Raw genomic sequence first — 23,604 nt, forward strand, 5'->3', positions numbered from 1 at the left:
GGTGAATAACATAATTTATTCATAGTATATATTAAAATACTAGTATCGTGCCCGTGCATTGCAACGAAGACATATTATAAGATTGAATAAAATATTAAGAGACTTTTTTATTTGAAATTCACACAAAATTAAAAAATAAATAAATGAAAATAAAAGACAAATTGAAAAAAAGGAAATCCAAATAATAAATAACAATAAAAGAAACAACAACAAATGAAAAAAAAAGGATCAAATATAACATGAATTTTTTTTTTTTGAAATATCATTGCAATTCAATATCTAATTTTCTCCACAAGCGAGACATGTCATTAAACGATTTAGAGGAGATGATATGTACAAAACAAATTTGAAAAATATATAATTAAATAATTCAAATAAGAATTTTCTCTACATATATATTATTGATGAAATTATTTTAACAATAGAAATTTCTCTACACGAAAGTTCTAGATATTCTTCATTTTCTCTTCAGATTAGAAAGATTTATTGCTTTTGTCAGCACAAGATCTGCTATTCATCTATTTACAAAAATACAATAATCCTAAACAAAACACAGAAATATATGATTGTTTTCATTTTCATTGTCAAAACTATAGAGGAAGAGAAGAAATGAAGGAATCAAATCTTCTATCCACCGGTGGACAGATGGGCAGAATTTTTTTGCCATCTATGAAAACTAACCAATCCTGGTCTGCCTCGTTTTGGACCTCTCAATGATGGTTTTCACAATAATTAAATACTTGATCCGTCATTAATATTTCTAAGCATAGAAATATTGACTCACGTGGTCAACAAAAATACAGTTTGTCTTTATGAAATATTCATTCTTATATTATGATACCACAAGTAAAATAAATTTATAACAAATTATCACAAGATATTTTTTTTTTATGAAAAAAAAGTATGTTGTATTGAGGAGAGTTCCAATACAATAAATTTTATGTGCAATTTGAGTTATAAATTTTCAAATATAAATGAAAAAGTAAACTTTGAACATTTTATAGCACAAAAAATTTGCCAGAGAATTTTGAATTTTAAAAGTTATTATTAAATAATATAAGAAAATAAATTGAGTACATTAGATTTTCAATGGTCTAGAAGGCTCTGAGTTAGTGGTTTTAATTAAAACTTTCGAACCAAGTTAGTAGTTCAGATTCAAACTTTGAAGCCGAATTAGTGGTTCAGACTTAAACTTTGGACTAAGACTACTAACTCAATTCCAAAATTTAAATCCGAGTTACCCACTCAGCGCCTTCTAAGCCATAAAAAAATTAACGTATTGAATCTATATACTTATATTATTAATAAATTCTAAAAATAAAAAATTCTCTATAATGCTACGACATTTTGTAGCAAATTTTTTTTTTTATATTTGAAAATTTATAACCCAAATTGTACATTTTAAATTTGTTATGTTGAAACTCTCATCTGAATAACTTCGTATAAAGAATACCTTGTGATATTCTTATTATTATTTTTTTATATTTATTTATATTCATTATAATGATTATTCTCTAGATAACTTGTGGTATTATTAATTATTTCATAAAATACATTGGATTGTATTTTTCTATCTTTGTTCATTATGTGAGTTAATTTTTCGGTATTTAAAAAACTTTCTATATAAGTTAGTCTAGACATATTAATGACAATTGATTATTATAAAAACCTTCATTGAGAGTTAACAAAACATGGCATGCGTAGATTAATTAGTTTTTATAGATGGTAGGGAAATGAAATGGAGGAAACAGAGAAATAAGGAAATAATTTAATTGCAAAAATAGAAGATAGTTATAAGGAGAAATAAGGAAACGAATTGCTAAGAATTTATTTAGTTTTAATGTGATAAACTATATAGCAGTCTGTGTGGCAAACATGTTTTTAACTAAATTTAAACTTCTACACATAAAATATATGTATTTAAACAAAAGAAGACAGATTATGTAATTGAAGGGTTGATATTCAATTCAAAAATTCATCTTTCAATTTCAGCTGTTGGCGGATCAGGACAACTACATGCATAATATAAGAATAGAGATATGATATATATCTACTATTCGGATATGGATAATGAAACGTAAAACCATATCAGTATCCTTATCTACACGGATATTCGAATATCAGATATCTACATCTAAGTTTTCAAATACGGATTAAATACAGATCAGATATTATCCATACCGATTGCACCCCTACCATTGATGCATGAATCACACCTTTAGATCAATTATTTCTTTAATACGGCATATGCAACACGTGTCACATTGCAAAAATCCCTTCTGTATCAAGCGTACGCAACGGTGACTTGTGCAATTGTATTAGATACCATCATAACATTCTGCATATGCCGCATTAAACACTAAATTGCCAACAATATTAGTTCTCTTTCTGAAAATATTGATGAAAACATCCAGAGATGGGAGCCAAATTATTCATACATATTACTAATTTATTAATTAGACAGTAGCTACGATGGCAAAATATTTCGAAACTTCCGTTAATTTTTGGCACACCGTTATTGTTCTCATGTCAATCTGAATTTGGTTCGATGCGAGTAATTAATCTTATTCTTTATGTAGCAAAAATTACTGAGGAGCTCTGAGTTGCTCATAGTTTTGGGCCCCAGATAAGTTTTAGTTCTCTCCTCTTGTCTTTAGTAAGATTCAATCGGAAATATAATGCAATCCTTTATAAGCCCAATTCACTAAAAAGATCAATTATAGGCGACCTTGCTTCATCCAGGCCAGAAATATAAACTGGGAGTGGGGCTCTTTAAAATTGTGGTTCATATTGATAATTTTTCTTTTCCTTTTTATTTTCTAGCTGGATTGCCAAATGCCAATGGTTCAACAATAAATTGCAACCTCGGAAAGACCCCAAAAAATAAAACTAAAAGGAAAAACAAATTGCAAGTCCTCGTCTGACTCAACCTCATTTCTTCAACAACAAAAAATATACACATATTGAAGAGCAAATTTCTTATTTAGCAATTAAATAGTCTATCTGAATTATTATTGAAAAGAAAGAAACACGGCAACTACATTTGAACTTTCAATATGAATTAATTATTTGACATATTCGTTATTGCTGGAAAGAAAGAAAAGAAAATAAGAAAGGAAAAAAAAAATGGAGCAACTCTTTTTGTACAGATTCTTTTAAATCTGAACCGTCCGACAAAAGGAACTGTTGAGATACTAAACTCAAAAATTAAATTACTTTAGGGATCCGAACGCCTATCCATTCATAGTCGAATCTAAGAGAATTTTAAGGAAATTTATGACGTTTTCATAGTTTATGTTTAATTAAAACTTAAGTGAAAGAATAATAGGTTCATTATTGATCTGAGTTGTTAAATAAATATAGTTTCAAGTGACTTAAGATAATGTTAATACTAAGTTACGGCCTAATAAACTAAATAATATCATATTTATCCTTCTAAATTTTAAAAACTAATAAATTTATCCATTATATTGTCTTTTCTATTAAATTCATTTTAGTTTACAAAGTACCTGTTTTTACCTTTTATTAAAATAAATAAACATATGTAGCACGTTTCAGAAAAAATATTAATCATCTAGTTGATCAGTTTTCATAATATCTATATCATCTCAAATATTTATATGCTGAACTTGTTATAGTGCATTTTGGTAGTATCCATAAAATATACATAAAGATAATAAGCTTCTTTCACATTGAAATATGTACATTGTTAAGTCACACAATCTGAATACGCGTATCTGCTCATTTTAGCTTATCTTTAATTTTATTTTTTATAAAAAAAAAAATTGTTACATCTTGCGACCTTTCTTTTAAAGAAATCTACTCTCCAACTCTTTAATTTTCGGTTAACGTTTGTAGGACAGGCCCACGACGCTTTTTCAAGCACGCTCATGCTTTTTTTTTTGAGCAAGAACAGGAGTCATGCTTCTATTTGATTAACCGCAATTTGTTACATTGTTTAGGAGTTTAAAGATTAAACCCCTTGGTGTATTTACAAAAAAAAAAAAAAAAAAAAAAAACCTAGTACAAAACGTCTCTGATAAAGCAAAACAGAAAAAACCAACAAAACAAAAAGATACATAAGCCTTGCTTATTAAGATATATATCTTCTATTCATCCAAATCCCACTGGATCTCAATCTCATCTAGCAGTTCTTCAATCGTCTTTGATTTCTCTCTAAAAGTTCTTGTGCATCTCTCTCTCCACAAGACGAATATAGCGATTAGCACGCTCATGCTTTGTGATGCAAGAAACTATTCAAGTAAATAAAATTTTGGCATAGAAATTAATTTTGTAGTTCGGTTAAATAACAAAATAAACTAAACTAACGTTATTCATTTCTGTGTTTGTTTTCTGTTAATTTTCTAAAAGAATATTTAATTCTGATACTACCTTTTTTCTGAAAAAAAGTTAGCCCGTGAAATCAGCTTTCATTACTTGACAAAAAGCAAAGGTCGCAAAAAAAATAGTATAAACAAACTTACGAGTGTTAATCAAAATAGCAGCCCAGACATTTTTATCTATAGCATATGGCTCGAACTCAATTAAAAAAATTAAAAAGATATGCTCATTTTTGCAGAAATTTCAAATATGCCCGGCCTACTAAATAATTTCACAGGTCCAGGACCCGTTGGATAATCCAGCCTCCCAATTTGCAGACTTTGTAGAGAACTGAGTATGTAAATGACTATAACCAGCGGGCCCGCATATAGTTAAATTTCATGCATTTTGGCATGTATCCTTTTAATTGAGTTTGAGCCATAGCATATGATAAACATTTCGGCTCGAAACCTCTAATGCCAGACCCTAAAGTTCATTACCAAGTTCAGCAAAGTACTAAAAAATGCAACAGAGCAAAACGCAACATACCAAACAGGTACTATATTAAAAACAGCAAATACTAAACATCATGAGAGAGGCCGAGTACTGTCCAGCAAGTGTTCATCTTCATCAGCTTCCCTTTTTTAAATAAAAAAGAGGTGCTTTGAAATAAATAATTGTTCCGATGGAACCTTCTACTTATAATCTCATCAACCGTTAATTAACATGTCATTTCTATACATACCTTCTAATTTGGTTAGAGAATCAAGTCTTTGATTAAATGCCTAAAAGCTCCTTTGTGTAAGAGGTTGTAAGTTAATTTGAAATTCGTCATGAGTCTGTTATAAATAGGGGTGCACAAAAAATTCGAGATTCGTGATTCGATTCGAGTTCGATTTGAAAAAGTTCAAAAAAAATTTGATTCGAAAGCAATTCGGTTCGAAATTAATTCAAACCAGTTCGATTCGAAATTAATTCAATTTCGAATTCGAATCTGGCCCAATTCGATTCGTGTGGTTCACGAACTAGGCCCAATTAGAAATAAAAAGTGCCAAGCCCAATTCGAATAAAATGTCAGTTCGCGAACCTTTTGATATTGTTAGGTTGTGCCAAGCCCAATTAAAAAGTACCAAGCCTAATCTGTGAGAATTTTTCTTGTTTCACCAAATTTTACTCTATTGCCTTAATTCGCGAACCCTTCTCTCTCTCTCTGCCTGTCCTCTCCAGCTCAATTTGCAAAAACGAAAACCCTCCGCCTCCTCCGCCAAAACTCTAGCTCCACCTCCTGGCGAAAACGAAAACAAAAACCCTCCGCCTCCTCTCGCTGTACTCCGCCTCCTCCGCCATTTCTTCTCCTCTAGCTCAATTTCGAACTAATTTCGAATCAAATCGAACTAGTTCGAATTATACCGAACCAAATTCGAATTGACCTTTTAGGTTCGAAATCTATTTCAATTTCGAATTGGGTTCGGTTCGAAATAATTTCGAATTCGAATTCGAAGACCCAATTCGATTTGGTTCGGTTCGTTTGCAGCCCTAGTTATAAATATTAATTTATTTTTTTCAGATAGAAAAGTAAAAATTTAACCTACCAACACGAAGGGTCATGTCCTTTGTTACTAGATCAAAAGCTAATCTTTTCCTTTATAAATACTTTTGAAGTTGAAAATATTTCTTTTTTTTCTTTATCTTAAAAGAATTGAATGATTATGCATAAATCTTTATCTTAAAAATGAATGCTTCACACCTACAATTAAAAAAAAATAATCAAAAAACACTTTGACGCATGGCAAAAAAACAATCTTTATCTTTAACCCTCCACCCGACAAAAAATTGAAAGTTATATAAAAATATAACAGTAAATATCCCATTAATTTTCAACCACAAAATAACATTATCAGAATCCGGTCTAAAAGTATTACTATTTATAACAATGTCTTTTTTTCAAAGAAATGTTTTTTTTTTCTTTTTTTATTTATTATTTTTTGGTAAACTGCCCGTCAGCCCGTAGGCTTTCTTCTATGCGTAGAGTTTGATCAGTTCTTACTTGGTAGCAGCTACCAAGGCTTTCAAGAAAAAGAGTTTGATCAGTTCTTACAAGTTACAAGCAACCCATTATATATTACATATTTATAAAAAGAGGGTAGGTAAAACCGATTTAATGAAACTGTTTACATCTTCCCAAATTTGCTAATTGGTGGGTGCATTGTCTTCTTTTTTTCTGCTTGAAGAACATAACACTGCTAGGCTGCTAGCTTCTCTTCTCTGAAAAAAATATTATTATTATTTTAATACAAACAGTTGTCATAGTAACTACAGTTTTAGCAAATAATAATTAGAATTTTATAAATAAACTACAGTTCTCATATCATGTGCCATGTTAGGGCTATAAATGAGCCGAGTTTGAGCGAGTTACCTCCAACTCAAACTCAGCTCATTTAATAAACGAGCGAGTCAACTTGAGTTGGGATGGTAATAACGAACTGTAGAACTAACTCGAACTCAGCTCATTATCAAATCGAGATGACTCGCAACTCGTTTAACCAGTCAAGTTCTTAGGTATTGTTATACACTAATATGTGTTTATTTATACACAAACAATTGAAATGGCCTAGTAATAGTTTATCTAAATACAAACAATCTAATACAGAGATAATAGGTCAATTCAAAGCAAACAACAACCTAGAATCTAACAATTTTTCATACAACTTAGCACACAAAGTTGAGTTATAAATGAGCGAGTTATGTAACTCGAGTTATAAATGAGCGAGTTGGGCTCAAGTCAAACTCAGCTCATTTATTAAATGAGTCAGCCAACTCGAGTTGTAAATGAGCAAGTTAAAGCGAGCCATTAACGAGCGAGTTATGAGCGAGTTGCGAGTTCGAGCAATTTTGTACAGCCCTAGCCATGTATGTCAAAAATTAATAGTAGAACTAGCACCATCAACTCTCATTGTTGGTGAGCAGCAATTTTTGCTCTTCTCCCAAGCGACAAAAAGGGGAAAAGAAAACCCTAGCCGCCATCGTCCTCCTTCAATCTTCTACACCTCTTCATTTCGTCTCCTTCACCTTTTCTAGTTCCCACCTCTAATATAGTGATACCTTCTCCTCTCTCTCGTCTTTATCTCCTTGAATGGAGAGAAGAATGAGGGAGAGGGGAGGGATCCAACTAGGGGTGGCAACGAGCTGTTAAAGAGCGAGCTAGGCTACACTCGTACTCGACTTGTTAGTGTATCAAGCTGAGCGAGCAAGTTTAGATTTTAGGTCCCAAGCTAAAACTATTGCTCAAGACCAACTCGTGGCTTGTCCGAGCGAGCCGAGTTAGCTCGTTATTTAGCTTGGCAGATTTATAAATTTGTATATTTTCTTTCATGTTATATCTTAAATTTTCATAACACATCTTGTCAATTATGGCTAAAATAAAATAATATTTATATGACTAATTACTGAGGAAGGCTATTAATTCAATTGTAATTAAGCAAATCAACTACTATAAATTAAGTTTACAACTAAATTCATACATACAAATATATCAAAATCCTAAATTGATACAAATATATTCACAAAATAAATTCATGCATACCAAATCAAACAAATTCATACAGATTAACTTAATTGCTTATAATTAATTCACACATATTCCATATAAAATTACCAATCAATTTAAACACAGTCCAAAGTGCAATTGCTATAACACTGGCTATAACATCCATAGACCATAATATCCCCAATCTGAAGTGAACGGATCCGATTAAACAATTAAACTATGTATATTAAATAGCTCGTTAATGACTGAGTTGGCTCGTGCTGAGCCAGGCCAAACTCTGTAGGATTTCATGTGTATGCCTATGTTGTGAGAATTTAAAATTTTTCCTATCACCACTTGGCTCAATACACAAAGGACGTTATTTATATGACAATAGCAAACAAGAAACTTCATAATAGTTTCATTAAGCACCTAATGTGTACTAAATAAAAATAAATAAATTTATTCATTTCTTACACAAGAGGAGATAATAATTTATACCTAAAGAGATTGTCAAATCTCTTGTTAGAGGGAAGTCGATTTCCCTTCTAGATCTCTTGGAACCGCCGTTCTCTTGAAAGCACCTCTTGGTTCACCTTGAACCTAAACAACGAACTACCACACCTCTTAGATAGATGGATGTGGAGTTCAAGGCTTAGATACAACCACCTCTTGATCTTTAAATCAACAAACTATTTGATTTCTTGGTGGCTAAACCTAACAAGAGAAGATGAGAGAGCAAGCTTCTCAACTTTCGGTCAAGGAGAAAGGAAAAAACGTGGCTGCTCAAAGGGGCTGATTTTGGCAAGGGTTATAGGCAGAAAATTAGCATGTTTTTCTCCCAAATGAGCCCCCTTAAATAGGCAAGGGTTAGGGCAACCCTTTGTGTAAAGTTTGAATCAATTACACAAATGACACTAGCCTTGTTTAGCCATCTCATGCTCTCTTTAATCTCATCTTATGGTTGGTTCAATAAATTAATTTATGAACAAATAATATTATTTATATTATTCTATTATACAATATTTATATTATTCTTATAATGTATTCAAACATTATACCAAATAATATTTGCATAACTTCATAAATTTATTTATGGTCTAAGCATGTCATATTATGACATTTTATTTTAGCATTTCATCACATGTATTTTATCTTATACATCATTATGAAATGTAAAATACTTGTTGTTTCTCTTCAGTTGGTGTGACTGTATAGAGGATCTATGTCATCTTGGCAATAATATACAACTTTATATTATTGACTATAAGAGATTCTATCATTACATTATAGTTATCCAAACGACATAGTAATCATTTACTTAATCCACTAATTTTGTGTCTATCATTGTCACATGATATTATGAATAATATGCAAAATAGGATCGTGTCATTTTTGCATTATATTTGTTTTCTTGGTCTCTCAAGTGAATTATAATTATAACTACATCAATTATATTGCATGCGATATAATTTCACTTTACCAAGGGGCCCAGTAATATCATAACTCAAATTGAGGGACAATGATAATATTAACATATAGATTTCTTCCGCACAAGTTGTACACAACGAACTGCTATTTTATTCCTATCATAAGATAGTATTTAAATAGCAATCACATTATATGCTACTCATGTGAAAAACCTACACATCTCATATCTAAGATTCTAAAGACACAATGAAAATATTAATGACACAAAACACAATCCATATAATGTTCCATTCATTTAGGTCATGTTCAATATATAAAATACACATTTTATATATTCATGTAATTAAATTATAATCCTTTATCAACATCTATAGAACTTCAATGTACTTTAATCTACATGACAATCTTCCTCGGTAATTAATGTTCCTCCTTAATTACCACGATTGTGAACTTATTTAGTGATTAAATATTTCTCATCTTAGGAGTTCTATGATTCAAGACCAAGAGCATCTTCTTGAATACTTCCAAAGATATAACATATAAATCTCAAGGAACAAGAATAATAATATTCGTAATAAAATCATGAACAACACATAAATTATTATTAAAAGATAACTTTCAAAACACACATCCTTCAAACTCAAACTCATTAATTCTGGTTCGAGTATGTAGCGAGCGAGCTAATTTTAACTCGATCCACTAACGAACGAGTTGTTACCGATCGAGTCACGGGCGAATACCAAGCGGGCCACGAGCCACGAGCTTTTTTGCCAGTCCTAGATCCAAGTGGAGCCAACCGGAGCCAATAGCGCAGTATCGTTGGACCTTGAAGCGTAGATCTTTTATTACCTCCATCTCGATCAGAGCACGACAGTGAGCAAATCCAACCATCAGAGTGCGGCGGCAATTGGACGAAAACAGATCCGGTTGTGGAAAGAGATTGAGAAAGAGGTAATATAGTGTTTAAGAGTATATATTAGGATTAAGTTATTAGAGTAAATTTACGAGATTTCATGAGAATAAATAAGTTTAGATCTAAGAAGGAGAGTCATTTGACTCGTTGTAAGTCCGTTAATTTTTTTTATCAATAAAATTATTAGTAGGTATTTAAAGTCATTAACCTTAAAAGAAAAAAAAAACTCTCACTGCTGGTCTTCTTTAGCTAGCCATGTTATGATTTTGTTGTTTTAATTTGTATGATTAGTTGTACTGGAGGATCAAATCGAAAAGGAAGATATTCAAATTTTTGTAATCAGTGTCGAATCTAGGTTAATTAGTGTCAAAAGGGCGGCTCGTATGTAAATTAGTATTTTTATTATTTATAATTTTTTAAAGTATTTATATAATTCAATTCTCTTTATAAAATCCTAACAGCTCACTCTAAATTTTCTAATTTCGGCCGTCTGTAATCACATCTCCGATTTGTACTTAGAGGTACTTTGTACTTGTGACACTTCTTTTGATCCAAACCGTGTCGTTTGACTTTGAAAGCCCGGTTCTAATCCCACATCCTTTTGACTTTTTTATGGCAAAAAATATCGGTCGTTGTTTTAGCATGAGAGTTGGACCAGGACCAAATGAAATCTGGGCAATTACAAATTTCGCTACTAAACAAAGGAACAGTGTACTCTCACCAAATTAAATACAATCCAGCAAGTCATCAATTATGCACTTAAAGAGTCTTCTGTAGCGATTTCTTTAAAAGTCTCCATGGAGCAAGCCATTGATCATGTGCTACTGCGTACACCTTCGCGTACTGGAAATCAGTGCCTATTATGTCTCAAGCCCAGTTTCCAGTTTCTCGAGTCTAAAAGCAGGTATATTCAAAGTAACAAAATGGCGTCTTATAATTACATCAAAAATATGAGTAGAACTAGGGTGCTCTTAAGCTCACCAAAGTGTTTAGAGAACTTGACTCTAAAACTCATTAAATCGATTTCAAATGATGAATCCGAACCGTTAAAACCCACCTACCTTACGTGTGATGCGTCTACATGTGAAATTTTTAAACATTCAAATTAATTTAGTATAAAGTCAAGCGGTCAAAAAACGTTCAAAAAATGAATGCACTAAAATTAATTTATTAACCTTCTAATTTTGACCGATTAACTTTATACTAAACTAATTCAAATATTTAAAAATTTCACATGTAGATGCATCACACGTAAGGTAAGCGGATTTCAACGGTTCGGATTCGTCATTTAAAATCAATTTGATGGGTTTTAGAGTTAAGCTCACCAAACACTTTGGTCAGCTTAAGAGCACCCTAGTTCTACTCCAAAAACATATATGAGAGTAAGTGAATAAGTGAAAATGGTAAAAGTAACAAAAAATTGCAGTTTGTTATAGAAATTCTTGCAGCTGGAAATAAGTTTCACTTGATTGATTTTATATGGAACACATATATATCCAGTTGGTGCCAACTTGGGACTCGATCCAGGGGACTACCACATATTTTGGCACTAAATTTCGTCACTTATAATTTGGGGTTTAGCTAGTTGATTGAATCATTCAACAGCATGCTTTTTGAATTCTATCCTTTTGAGTTTGTGAAATGTGAATAGCATCTCAGTCAACAGACGATGCCATTGGATAATGAATAAATAAATGTAAGTAGGTAACTAGGAAAGCGCTCTTGCCATTCGAAAATGAATAAATAAATGCAACTATGCAAGTAGGAAAGGAGCTCTCTCTTTATATAAAGCAAACCCTTCTCCGTCTTTTCCCCTCAATACAACCACTCAAACAATCAATTCAATTAACAACAACAAAGAAAGACAATTAACACTTTCTGACCTCTCTTTTGGAAATAAAATCTGCAGAAATGGCATTGTCATCTTATTCAACAATCAACCATCATCATCTCCCAGCGGCTGCCCACTCCCGGCTTGCTCCTCGAGCTACATACCGCAACGCAGCAACTGTTGAAGAGCCGGCAATAAAATTGCACAATCGATCGAGCTCGGCAATAAACATTCCTGCCACTCTCTCCAATCTTTTACACCTGAACACAAACCACAATACAAATTCTGGAACCACCACTGCCAGCGTTAATAACAACCCCACTTTAACCCTAGAAAACTTTGATCGTCGCACCCCGACATATTCTCCAAAGGAAGATATCTCCTCCCTGTGTACCGAGATACACGGGTCTGCAGATTGGTCTCACCTCCTATCCCCTCTCCACCCATGGCTACGCAGGGAGATCCTTAAGTATGGTGAATTTTCACAATCAACCTACGATGCCTTTGATTCGAACCCGTTCTCCCAATATGGGGGTAGCTGCCTGTATGGCCATCATCGCCTTTTTGAAAAGCTAGGGTTATTAAGGCATGGCTATGATGTAACAAAGTATCTATACGCAATGTCTCATGTGGATCTACCCAGATGGCTTGAACGCTCTCTTCATGCTGAGGCATGGAGTAGAGATTCCAATTGGATGGGTTACGTAGCAGTCAGTGGAGATGAGGAATCGCGCCGTATTGGTTGCCGTGACATAGTGGTTGCTTGGCGTGGCACCGTTAGGCCCGCAGAATGGTTGGAGGACATCCAAGGGAAACTTGAGTCAATTGAATCAAACTATGACTCCGACATAAAGGTCGAGCATGGTTTCCATTCCTTGTACACCTCAAAAGGTGAGACCACTAGGTACAACAAGTTAAGCGCATCAGAGCAAGTCATGAGCGAGATTAAGCGTCTGGTCAGATTCTACCAAGAAAAAGGAGAGAAGGTGAGCATAACCATCACAGGTCACAGTCTTGGTGGGGCCCTTGCATTACTAAATGCCTATGAAGCAGCATCAGCATTGCCTAGTGTACCGGTCAGTGTAATATCCTTCGGTGCACCAAGGGTCGGTAACGAGGCCTTCGGCAATAGGCTGAAAGAGCTCGGGGTAAAGGCTCTTCGTATGGTTATAAAACAGGATGTGGTGCCTAAGATGCCAGGAATTCTCTTCAATGAGGGGATTAAGATGGTAGAGAAAGTAACTGGCACGCTGGAATGGGTGTACACGCATGTCGGTGTAGAGCTTGGACTCAATGTACACACATCTCCTTATTTGAAGAACTGCATTGATTTTGCAGGATTCCACAACTTGGAAATATATCTACATCTAGTAGACGGGTATATGAGCTCAAAATCAGGGTTTAGATGTGAGGCAAAAAGGGATGTAGCATTGATAAACAAGGCATCGGGTATGTTGCGGGAGGAAATCGGGATACCACCATGTTGGCACCAAACAGCAAACAGCGGATTAATGTGTAATTCTTATGGGAGGTGGGTGATGCCAAATAGAATGCCTGAAGATATACCTTCTCCGTATAGAGAAGGTTATACGAGAATGCCTGAAGATATACCTTCTCCGTATAGAGAAGGTTATATGCAAGTATAAAATTGAGGTTTCCACAAGATCGTTTTTATGTATATTGTAGATCACAATGTACAGATACTGAGTATATAAATTAATTCGCTCCTTGTATTAATGGATCTGATTCAAGTCATTCTGACTGATGTCTAAAATTGAAACTCAATTTGCACTGATAGCATGTATGAACCCAGAAAGTGGGAAGATACCCAAGATTTTAAGGGGAAAAATGGATGATGAGCAACAAGCAGACAATGCACCTTCCAACTTAATTTAATCAGAAGCTTACAATTTAATATTTAGCATGAAAAAAAAATTATATATTAGCAATAAACAAACTACCTAAGAAATAAGGTACAAACCAGCACATGGCTTTTGATTAACTATCATCTATCTATATGGCAAATTGACACAACTGAGAAACACCACAAACTTTGGAGACGAGCACTCACTTCTATATGTACACCAATTCCCAATAACATCAAGTGCAAACCATAGCAAATCACTATCTGGATGTTGATATGACGCAGACAGTAAGTAACACCTGATAAATATATCAACATATAACTGTTAGCAATGCAAGGCATCAAACATACCTATGCAAAACCATAAAGCATATGACACAGTACCACACCAAATGTAAAGAGGAGAGTATTTTTTTTTCCCTATTCTCTATAGGTCACAATACAATTTAGCATAAACCAAAACTCCTTTCAATTGTTGCCCAATGCATAATAATTGGAGAACAATGGATGGTCTCAGCATTTTCAAAGATTGTTGCAGTAAAAGCAATTACCAGGTATTAACTTACCTTAAAAGGAGGTGGCTCGAGATGTGGCATGTGATTGTGCATCCTCGAACGACTCAACATCCTCGAGCTTCTCAGGTTTCAAGCATTTAGGAATGTATGCTGCATAAATTGCCTCCATGTTTGGCATTTCCTTGAGCTCCCCTACTGCCACCTCAAGGGGAGTCACTGCAAATGCCTTGTAGAAGCGGTTCTTGGTGACGAAGGCAAAGATCAAGCTGATTGGTACCAGAAGTATCAGGATAGGTGCGTAATAAAACTCCTTAAGGAGCATGAAGCCAAACATTGTAATTTGGTAGATGATCAAAGCTGCAATGATACGGGTGTGCATGTGTGGCCACATCCTGCCATTGCTCTCATAATTTGGGATGTATACTCTCAGCGCCTGTGGAGAGAGAATGAAAGTCCCTAATTAAGTCAATTTAGCTATTAATTTGTTTTAGGTGTTGTGTGATTGTATACTAGGGCACAAGTTTTTGGTGCTTGATTGAGAAGTAAGAGCTAAATTCAAGTTGCTTTCTTGAAGTACAAATTCTTCTGTTTTTTTTTTTTTGATGATATTCTGCTCATTTGATTAGCAAATCAGTAGAAGAAGAGCTTCCTGAAGCTATATTACAGACAGAACTGAGAGTTTATTGCCGCCATTTTAGTCTAAACCAGGAACAATAGAAGTCTGCTTGGGTAATAATTGGGTTAACTTGGGGTAAATTGAACATTCTATATTAATAGATCATGCATTATCTTACCTGGTTTTTTGCAACAAGCCAACCAAGGCCGAAATAGATGGCACCAAAGGGGATGATAAGGGGCGCAATCACAGAGTAGCATAGCACAATTGTTACGATAAGCATATCATTGGGAACTTTAGTTGCAAACGCAAAACCTCCTGGGGCCCACGCTTCCCTTATCTCCTCTTCGGTCTTGCAGAGGAACCTCTTCTTCAGGCGAAATATAATCAAAGGCACCAAGCGGGATAGTTCAAGTCCATAGCCCACGAAGAATCTGTCAAAAGAACAAAAAGCAGCTATCACACCCAGATGCACCAATAAATACAAGCTTCTTTAGGCCAAGATGTTCCTTTACTGCCCAAAAGAACTATTGATATTTTACAGGAAACAAAGCAGGGAGAGAGCCAAAACAAGAATATAAATTATAAAGAAAATTACTTGAGAGCAACGAAGGTGAGAAAGAAGGTGGCATTTCCTGGAAGGCTCTTAGCAAGCAAGCTAACAATATCGCCAGGGTGGTTTAGGATATTCTTTATCGAAACCCAAAGTGTCCCCCCAATTGTTACCCCAATAAAAACATTGAAAACAATGAAGTAGAAATACTTCCCAGCCGCAGCTCGCGTAGCATGGGACTCCGATGCTATCCCCTCTGACTTCGACAAGAACATAAGCAAAGCCGGTAATAGTGCCAAAAAGACAATAAGAATGATCTGGGGCAAATATGCTTGCAAGATTGTCCTTATCTCAGGCTGCTCAACAACCTTCTTCAAAAATGGTGCCAACTTCACTAAATTGGGCAGGGTTGTAAAAGCTGATATGAAGGCAATCGGGATCATGTAGAAGACAACAGTTAGAAAAACGACAGTGTACACAATCGCCTGTCTGATCTTGCGCATATAAACCTGCATGGAGAGGTTAGGCCATATCACAGCCCGCGGATCAGGGGCTTCTAAGACTGTCCACGTGTCAATCATCTGAGCATGGATGGTCTGGGCAGCAGTAGCGGCAGCAACACGGCTGTTGAAGAAGATTAATGCAGCTCGCTGCTGTTTGTCCTGTAAAGAGATCTTTTGTTCGGCATCAAGCTTGGGGACAAGTTCTTTGATCTTCTCATTGCAGTGGTCAATCGTGTCAACCTTTGATCCCACCAGCCCAAGGAACCCAGTTCGCATTGTAGGCCGGGCACCTTCGGGTTTTCCGGCCGCTTTGGATTCAGCAAAGACAGCCTCTGCGTGTGCCAACTTCTTTTTGTAGCCTTCAAGGCTTTTGTATATTTTGTTTGCCTGATAATAAAGAGAGTGATAGATATAATTAGGCAACTGATATAATCAACCAAACTGGACCAGTACATTCGGTGATAGTGCCATAATGGTACAATATAGTAAGCGAAGAAACAAGTACCTCTTTTTGGTCAGTGACGACCATCGATCGGTAAAAGGTGTCAGGATGAAGGCGCCGGAAGTACGAGTCCACTCTGTCCTTTATTGATTGGTCAGAAGGGCGAGATGGTACATCTCTTACCAGTATGGTAAAATCTTCCGGTTTTGGTTCAGAGATGGATTTTGCAGTAGCCCTCAGATTAGACACGTGCTTGTATGATTTCCAAAGGATGTAGTATGTGACAATTGAGACCCAATACACGCCTAACATAAATGCCCATAATCTTTTACTTTTCCCCTGAAAACCGCTCAGGAAAAAAAAATTACGCAATCAATTAACTGATTGTAAAAATTCTAGTGGTGCAAATGCTTACTGTACTTATGTAACATCAATTCTAGAAAAGGAAACAAGAAGAGTAGAACTGCGCCAGTCAATGTTTTCCAGGTATATTAGATGATAGATGCAGAGATAATCACCATTTCAGTTAGTGTGAAAAAAAGCTGAAGTCCACCAAGGGTCAGTGATCTAACTTCTAAAAGACCATTAGATTGGCTCAAATGGTTAATTCAAAATACTGATCTACATTTGTTATATTTAATTTTTTGAGTCTGTTTTGTATATAATCAAGAGGTTTATAAAAATGAATTAATTTGGTGTATTAATTTTTCAACAAAATTTTCAACCAATTGACCATATAAAAAACAAATTAAAAAAAACAAAGCTAGTATGAGTTTAAGCTCACCATGAATTTGTGAGCTTAAGCTCGACATTAATTATGAGTCTTTCTAAGATTTGTATACAATTTATCATTATCATAATGAATTCCGGAGGACAAAATAAATTACCTGAACATTGCCCATAGCGAGTATCTCTAATTCAGAATAATTGCTAGCTGTTTTGTTGTTCCTATTTAATAATTTCAAGGCATTATCAGTTCCGGCTATTGGAAGCAGAGCAGGTAACAACAGCACACCAGAGAACACCAATATTCCTAAAACTGTAGCAAATAGAACATAAAACAAGTGTTTCTTTGCATTAGTTTGTTTGAAACTTTCTTTTTTCTAATAAGCATCGATGAAGCAACTAAACATTAAGGAGCAAAATAGTTTTGTTAAAATCAACAGTTCTATTCACCTCCATTTTTTTTAATGTGTTCGTGACAGTAACTGTTTGGTACTTTCGTGAATCCTGATCATTGAACTCAACAGGTAATTTATATCCAATGTCAATCTTATTAGAACATATAGTGTTATAATGGTTAACCAAGAGGCATTAAGTCTAGAATGTACCATTAATTATTGCTTGGTACTGTTCAACCCAATTTATTTTAAGTACTGAACAACTTTTAAAAGGGTAAAGAGAATTGTATGTGCTTGGCATACTTAATGAAAAAATCTCATCAATTGGACTTTTCAAAGAAAATGGACCCCATGACAAGGATGTTGGAAGATACTTCCATTAAATTAAACAAACGAGGTCTTCATAATTATAATAGAAATTTGTTTTTGAAATTCTAAGTAATCAATCAAATCATTTCCAAGTTAAATTAATGGCATCAATTAAATAAATTTGTGCGAGCCAAGGCTATGTTAATGAGCACAATTTTCCCAACAGAAATTAATTAATTAAATCTACAAATGTTGTGATAAATGTTTACTTTAAAGGGTTAGTTAATCGGCCAAATCTTGGAACTTATAGTATAACAATGGAATCATTTTGTACCCATAAAATCAATCTATCATTAAAAGTAACCAAATTTAAAAATATTTGATACATAATTAAGAAAAAAAAATCCTTTCTATGATGACCTACAAACAACTGAAAAATCATTGTGCCAAATGTTACTGTAGTAACTTCACGCAACAAAAGCCCGCTTAATCTGAAACTCAAACAAAGATTCAAATTCTAGTTCCAACTACTTTAAGTGTTATATTTAAATAAAATATAAACAATTTCCAGCTAAAAAATTATAGTTGGATGTTCTGAATTTAAATAAAATATAAACAATTTCCAGCTATTTTTTCTGTTTAAATCAATAAACGGTCAATTAGGGCCGTCAAACTCAAACCCGAAAACAAGTAGGCAAAAGCATTAAAAGCACAAATGAGGTCTTTGAGACTCTTCTTTTTTACATTACTGTAAGCACCTCACAATAACTGCTGATATTTCTGATTCCATTTTTTCTTTAAAATTACAAGTACAACACGTGTATTTAATTACCATCCTCCCTGGATTTTACTTTTCCAAATATTAGAATTAATGTTCTTTTCGCCCTCACTAATGTACAGAAACTGTGAAATATCAAATATGAGATACACATCGGCTGGCATCATTCAAAGAAAATGGAGCAATAAATCCTATCGAAAAGTGAAATTTTCAGTTCTGTTGGAGCATATCATATCTTTCATTTGCGAGGAGTTCGCAACAGCTGTTTCAAATATTGCCCCACCCGGCCACCCCCCAACACCAACCACCACCACAAACACACAATTTTCTTAACTTTTTACAAAAAAAGATTCAAACTTACGATATGTATAATATTCAGAAAATTGGCAAAACTTTCATAAAATCCAAAGGAGAGTTATTTCACTTACCGGTGGAAAGAAAAACTAGATAAACAGCAGCGTCGACCCCACCGACAGCAATCACATCCGCTTCAGAAGCACTGAATGCTTCACGGATCCAACCTATCGGACTCTTGGTCCGCTTCCCGCCCTCAAAGGGGTCCAACCCTCTAGATATCGGGTTCGGGTAGTACACCAGTGCATTACTCGGTTTGCGCGAAAGCGCTGTGAATATCAAAACCAAAACAACGAAAATTACAAACGAGGTCCCGAAGGAAGTGATAAACGAGGTCAAATCCATATCTTATTGGTGGTCAGGAATGGAGTTTCGGAGAGATATTGAACTCTCTGCTGCGTGCCAAATAAAAGGAATAGGTTAAGGCGTTGAGTGATAGGGTTTTAAGGTCTACAAAGAGGCATTAGGTGGTGAGCTGGGGACGCTGTTTGTGTATTTAAGTGAGAAAAAACGGCATTGGAGCAATAAAGTGAGAATAGGATGCTTTGTCTGGGCGTTTCAAATGGAAACCTGAAAGCAGAAAGCATAGAGGATAGACGCAAAGGAGATGCAATGCAAGAGGATATATTTTCAAAAGACGAGAGTACCCTTTTTGAGTAACAGGTCTTCTCAGGTTTTTCCCATGTGGAATGACAATAGTGCCCTCCTTTCTTCTTTTGCCCTCCTATCTTTTTTAAGGACCTGTTCGGCAGAAAAACGGAGGTACTTTTCACGTGGAAAAAAAAATTTATTTGGAGCCTGTTCGGAAATTACTGTTCACGTAGGAAAAAAAAAATTCACTCACACTGAATTTTTTTTATCCACGTGAACAGTAAAAATCAGTTCAAAAATTCTGCATTCCTATTCCTACGTTAACGCCGAACACGTCTTTAGACTGAATTTTTTTTTTCCACGTAAACAGTAATTTTCAGTTCAAAAATTTTTTATTTTTATTCCTATTCTCATTCCCACTGTGCAGCTGAACAGGGCCTTATTGTTTCCATTATGAATTCAGGAGTTTCTGGTTCATAACCGCCGGCCATTTTTGGCAACAGCGGAAACAAATCTGCTGTGATTATTGAGAATCACAGAACTCTGCTTTTTCAGATTTATCCATTCATTTGTTTTGAGATTTGTGCATATCAAATAACAGATTTAGAGATTTTATGCATTTAGAAAAATAGAGGGGTGAATTTGAAAAGGCAGGTCCTGTGATTCTTTTGAGAATCACAGCAGATTTATTTCCCATGCAGCATAGTTAGTTGATTTTGAATCGAGAGTTGTCCGATTGATCCTATGAAGTATGAACTGATGGTTTTTCATAAATTAATTTTTTATTCGCTGCTTATAAATTTTCAAATGATTTTTATTGATGTGACTAAAATTTTGATTTTTCTGATCGAAATCGGATAGAAATAGTTTAAAGAATCTAAAAAAAATCCACAACTTTATTTAACTTACTCTTCATTAGAATTATCAATTTACGACTCAATTCAATTCAAATGTATCCAATAGTTAAATGGGTTAGGTGTCGAAATCAAATAAAAATAATTTAAAGAATCTAAAAAAATCCACAACTCTATTTAATTTACTCTTCATTAAAATTATCAAATTTCCGACCCAATTCAATTCAAATGTATTCAATAGTTAAATGGGTCAGGTATCGATCTAGATTTTTAACTCATTTCAGGTTGATTTAATTACTTGTTGTTCAATTCAATTCAAAATCTAGTACTAACTAAAATTTATTACACATTTGTTAAGAATAATTATATATTAGTTAAAAATTAAGTTGTATAAATAAATTTAAAAGAATTAATAAATAAGAAATTCAATTCAAATCAAAATGTATGAATATTTCACATTTCAGCAATACACAAATTTTCATATTTATAAAATGCAGTACACGAATTCCCAACATATTTCTCAAACTCCAACTTTACATTTTCCAGCTTACACGACTACTGGACAAAATAAGCAAATAAGCTTTTCACTGTTAATTAGAGTTGTCAAAATTTCCTCATATATTATGATGTTTTCATTAAAATTCAAAAATTTGTAGGCATCCAAGAGATCAGGTCAAACTGGTGATTTTTTTTTGTACATAAGCTCATGGGTGGATGCGTGATTTTTGTCAGAGAGGGGCAGAAATTGGATTCAAATAGTTTATCGGATTCAAACTCATTAGCTTCACGGCCCGTCCTAGTGAGAGACATTTGTTGAATTCTAAAAATTTGAGAATTCATTTAAGAAATTTATCCAATTAATTTCTTTGAAAATTGGTCGATTCAATACCTTAAAACTTTTTTTTTTTAAATTCACAAAAATGAGATTTGGATATGAACCACAAGAAAATCCTCCAAACGATTGATTTTTATGAACTTTACAATATTTAACTCACATTTGTGTGCAACTTAGAGCATCTACATCCCTAAAACTCAATTGAGTTTCTAAATAACTGTTAACTACTTTTTAGAAATTATGGTCTCTAAAGTTTTTAACTTCCACATCCCTAAAACTCATTTTAGAGTTTCTATTAAGCCACGTCAGTAACAAATTAAAAAGGAGAAACAATTTGAACCAATCATTTGATCAACATAGAGTTTATAAACAGTTTCTTAATAAGAAACTTTCATGCATAGTTTCTAAATAAGAAATTCTCTCACATTCCTGAAACTAAATTAGAAACTGCCACATCAGCTTAGAAACTCTAATAGTTTCAGGGATGTAGATGCTCTTAGGTGTGGTTGATGGTCATCCGGCCAGTGGGGCCCATTGTCATAAAGATATCATTTGAATTAATTTGAAATCCTCATTTAACGTGACCCCTTCATTTTGAATACATCCATATCACATATATCAAAGCATGAGAAGATATGGGACTCATCATAAACCAAGACTACCCGAAAATTAAAATAAAACAATGAGCATTCTATTATATCAATGACATGTGGGACTATTTTGTAAGACTCATCTCCCTCCTTTACTATCTGAAAATTGGTTTAAAAAAAAAATTAGAGTTACAAAATTTAAGAAAAAGATAGCAACTCGTGGTTTATTCTTAACAGTAATAAAAAGAGAAAGAACCATATATGTTTTTCTCCAGAAAGAGCAACCTAATTTTTTAGAGGAGGCAAAATAGAACCAAATTTGTTTTTCTCTATTAAATTTCAAAATTCAAGTAGATAAGGCAAAATAGAACCAAATTTGTTTTTCTCTATTAAATTTCAAAATTCAAGTAGATAAGGCAAAATAGAACCAAATTTGTTTTTCTCTATTAAATTTCAAAATTAAAGTAGATAATTGTTCTCTGGACCAATGTGAATCCGTCCCTACATAAGCTAATCAACATTTAGAAATTTAATGCATAAAATTATGCTAGGATATATTTACAGTACATTACTGTGTCAATTAAAATTTTAATCGGTTTATATCATATCTAAGATTTGAAAATCACCCGAGTCCCTGCCGTTCATCGGCTGTTGCGGATCACTAGCGCGTGCACCTCGAACACGGTGTGCCGACCCACGTTGTCTGAGGGTGTTTTCGTCATTGTTAAAAGATCAGCGATAGTGGCATTCTCGTCCTAACATCTACGATTTGCCTTTTGGCCCAATACAGGGTGCAACGAGCTGTCCTGGGGACCACATCAAGCGACGTTTCAGTTATCCTCTCCGGTAAGTCATGTGAAATCCTTACATGTAGTGAACGAAGCGATAGATACAAAATGACTCGCTCCAAGTTTAGACTACGGTAATAATGTAAGAGTCTGCGCCCTTCTCAATTTTAAGTCCGGATCAAGTCGAATTTTGAGGTTAGATTCAAACCGTTCGATCATAATCCGGGAATGTACGGGGCCCTTCAATATTTGTGATATACAGATCGGAGTGTTCGGATCTAAACTTAAAATTTGAGTTAACTCAGGTGATATGATTTCTCATTTTGGTACACGTGGCATAAGTCTACTCTGCCGACAACAGCCAGCTTGTGACTCGACCGTTTTACATCGCCTTAGCCGTTGTGATCGCAACGGTTTCCACTATATTTGCTTTTCTTTCTTATTCTTATTCTTGCTTGCTATATCAAGCAGGATTAAAATAATTAACTTGAACTTGAAGACTTGGGCCCACAACCTCCCTGTCCGCCGATTTTTTTAAAAATACCCAAAAAAATAAATAAATTATTAATAATAACCAGTTTTTTGAAAAAATTTTAAAAATGCCCAAACCGCCTCAAAATTTGGCGGTCCTGAACTTTTATTCCGAACTGCGGTCAGTCCGATTGTTTTTTTTTTTTGTTCGAAACTGCCGAATTTATGGGCGGTCCGAGAATTTTTTTCTTTTTTTTTTTTGCATTTTTTTACATTTTTTTTCATTTTTTTGCAAATCAAATTTGCAACTCTAGTTAATATAGCAAAACATCTTCAAAAATCGTGAAAATTGACCGACAGGCAGTCTTGACATCGTAGAAGAGGACTGTGAAGTTTCAT

At 34.1% G+C, this 23,604-nt stretch overlaps 2 protein-coding genes across 2 annotated transcripts; one reads left to right on the plus strand and one right to left on the minus strand.

The window, feature by feature from the left end:
* The first annotated feature begins 11,964 nt into the window (after positions 1-11,964).
* Positions 11,965-13,754, plus strand: DLAH (alpha/beta-Hydrolases superfamily protein). Its single transcript, XM_078306346.1, has one exon. The coding sequence runs from the start codon at positions 12,102-12,104 to the stop codon at positions 13,665-13,667; it is 1,566 nt and encodes a 521-aa protein (XP_078162472.1). The 5' UTR covers positions 11,965-12,101; the 3' UTR covers positions 13,668-13,754.
* A 120-nt stretch (positions 13,755-13,874) lies between these two features.
* ERD4 (Early-responsive to dehydration stress protein (ERD4)) lies at positions 13,875-19,737 on the minus strand. The gene is made up of 7 exons (XM_078306345.1): positions 19,151-19,737; positions 17,402-17,553; positions 16,578-16,853; positions 15,615-16,459; positions 15,195-15,450; positions 14,452-14,833; positions 13,875-14,184 (listed from the first exon to the last, which is right to left on the minus strand). The coding sequence occupies exons 1-6, from the start codon at positions 19,419-19,421 to the stop codon at positions 14,453-14,455; spliced, it is 2,181 nt and encodes a 726-aa protein (XP_078162471.1). The 5' UTR covers positions 19,422-19,737; the 3' UTR covers positions 13,875-14,184; position 14,452.
* Positions 19,738-23,604: the final 3,867 nt, after the last annotated feature.

The sequence above is a fragment of the Carex rostrata genome, chromosome 8, assembly GCF_964058835.1.
Source record: "Carex rostrata chromosome 8, lpCarRost1.2, whole genome shotgun sequence".
Lineage (NCBI taxonomy): Eukaryota > Viridiplantae > Streptophyta > Magnoliopsida > Poales > Cyperaceae > Carex > Carex rostrata.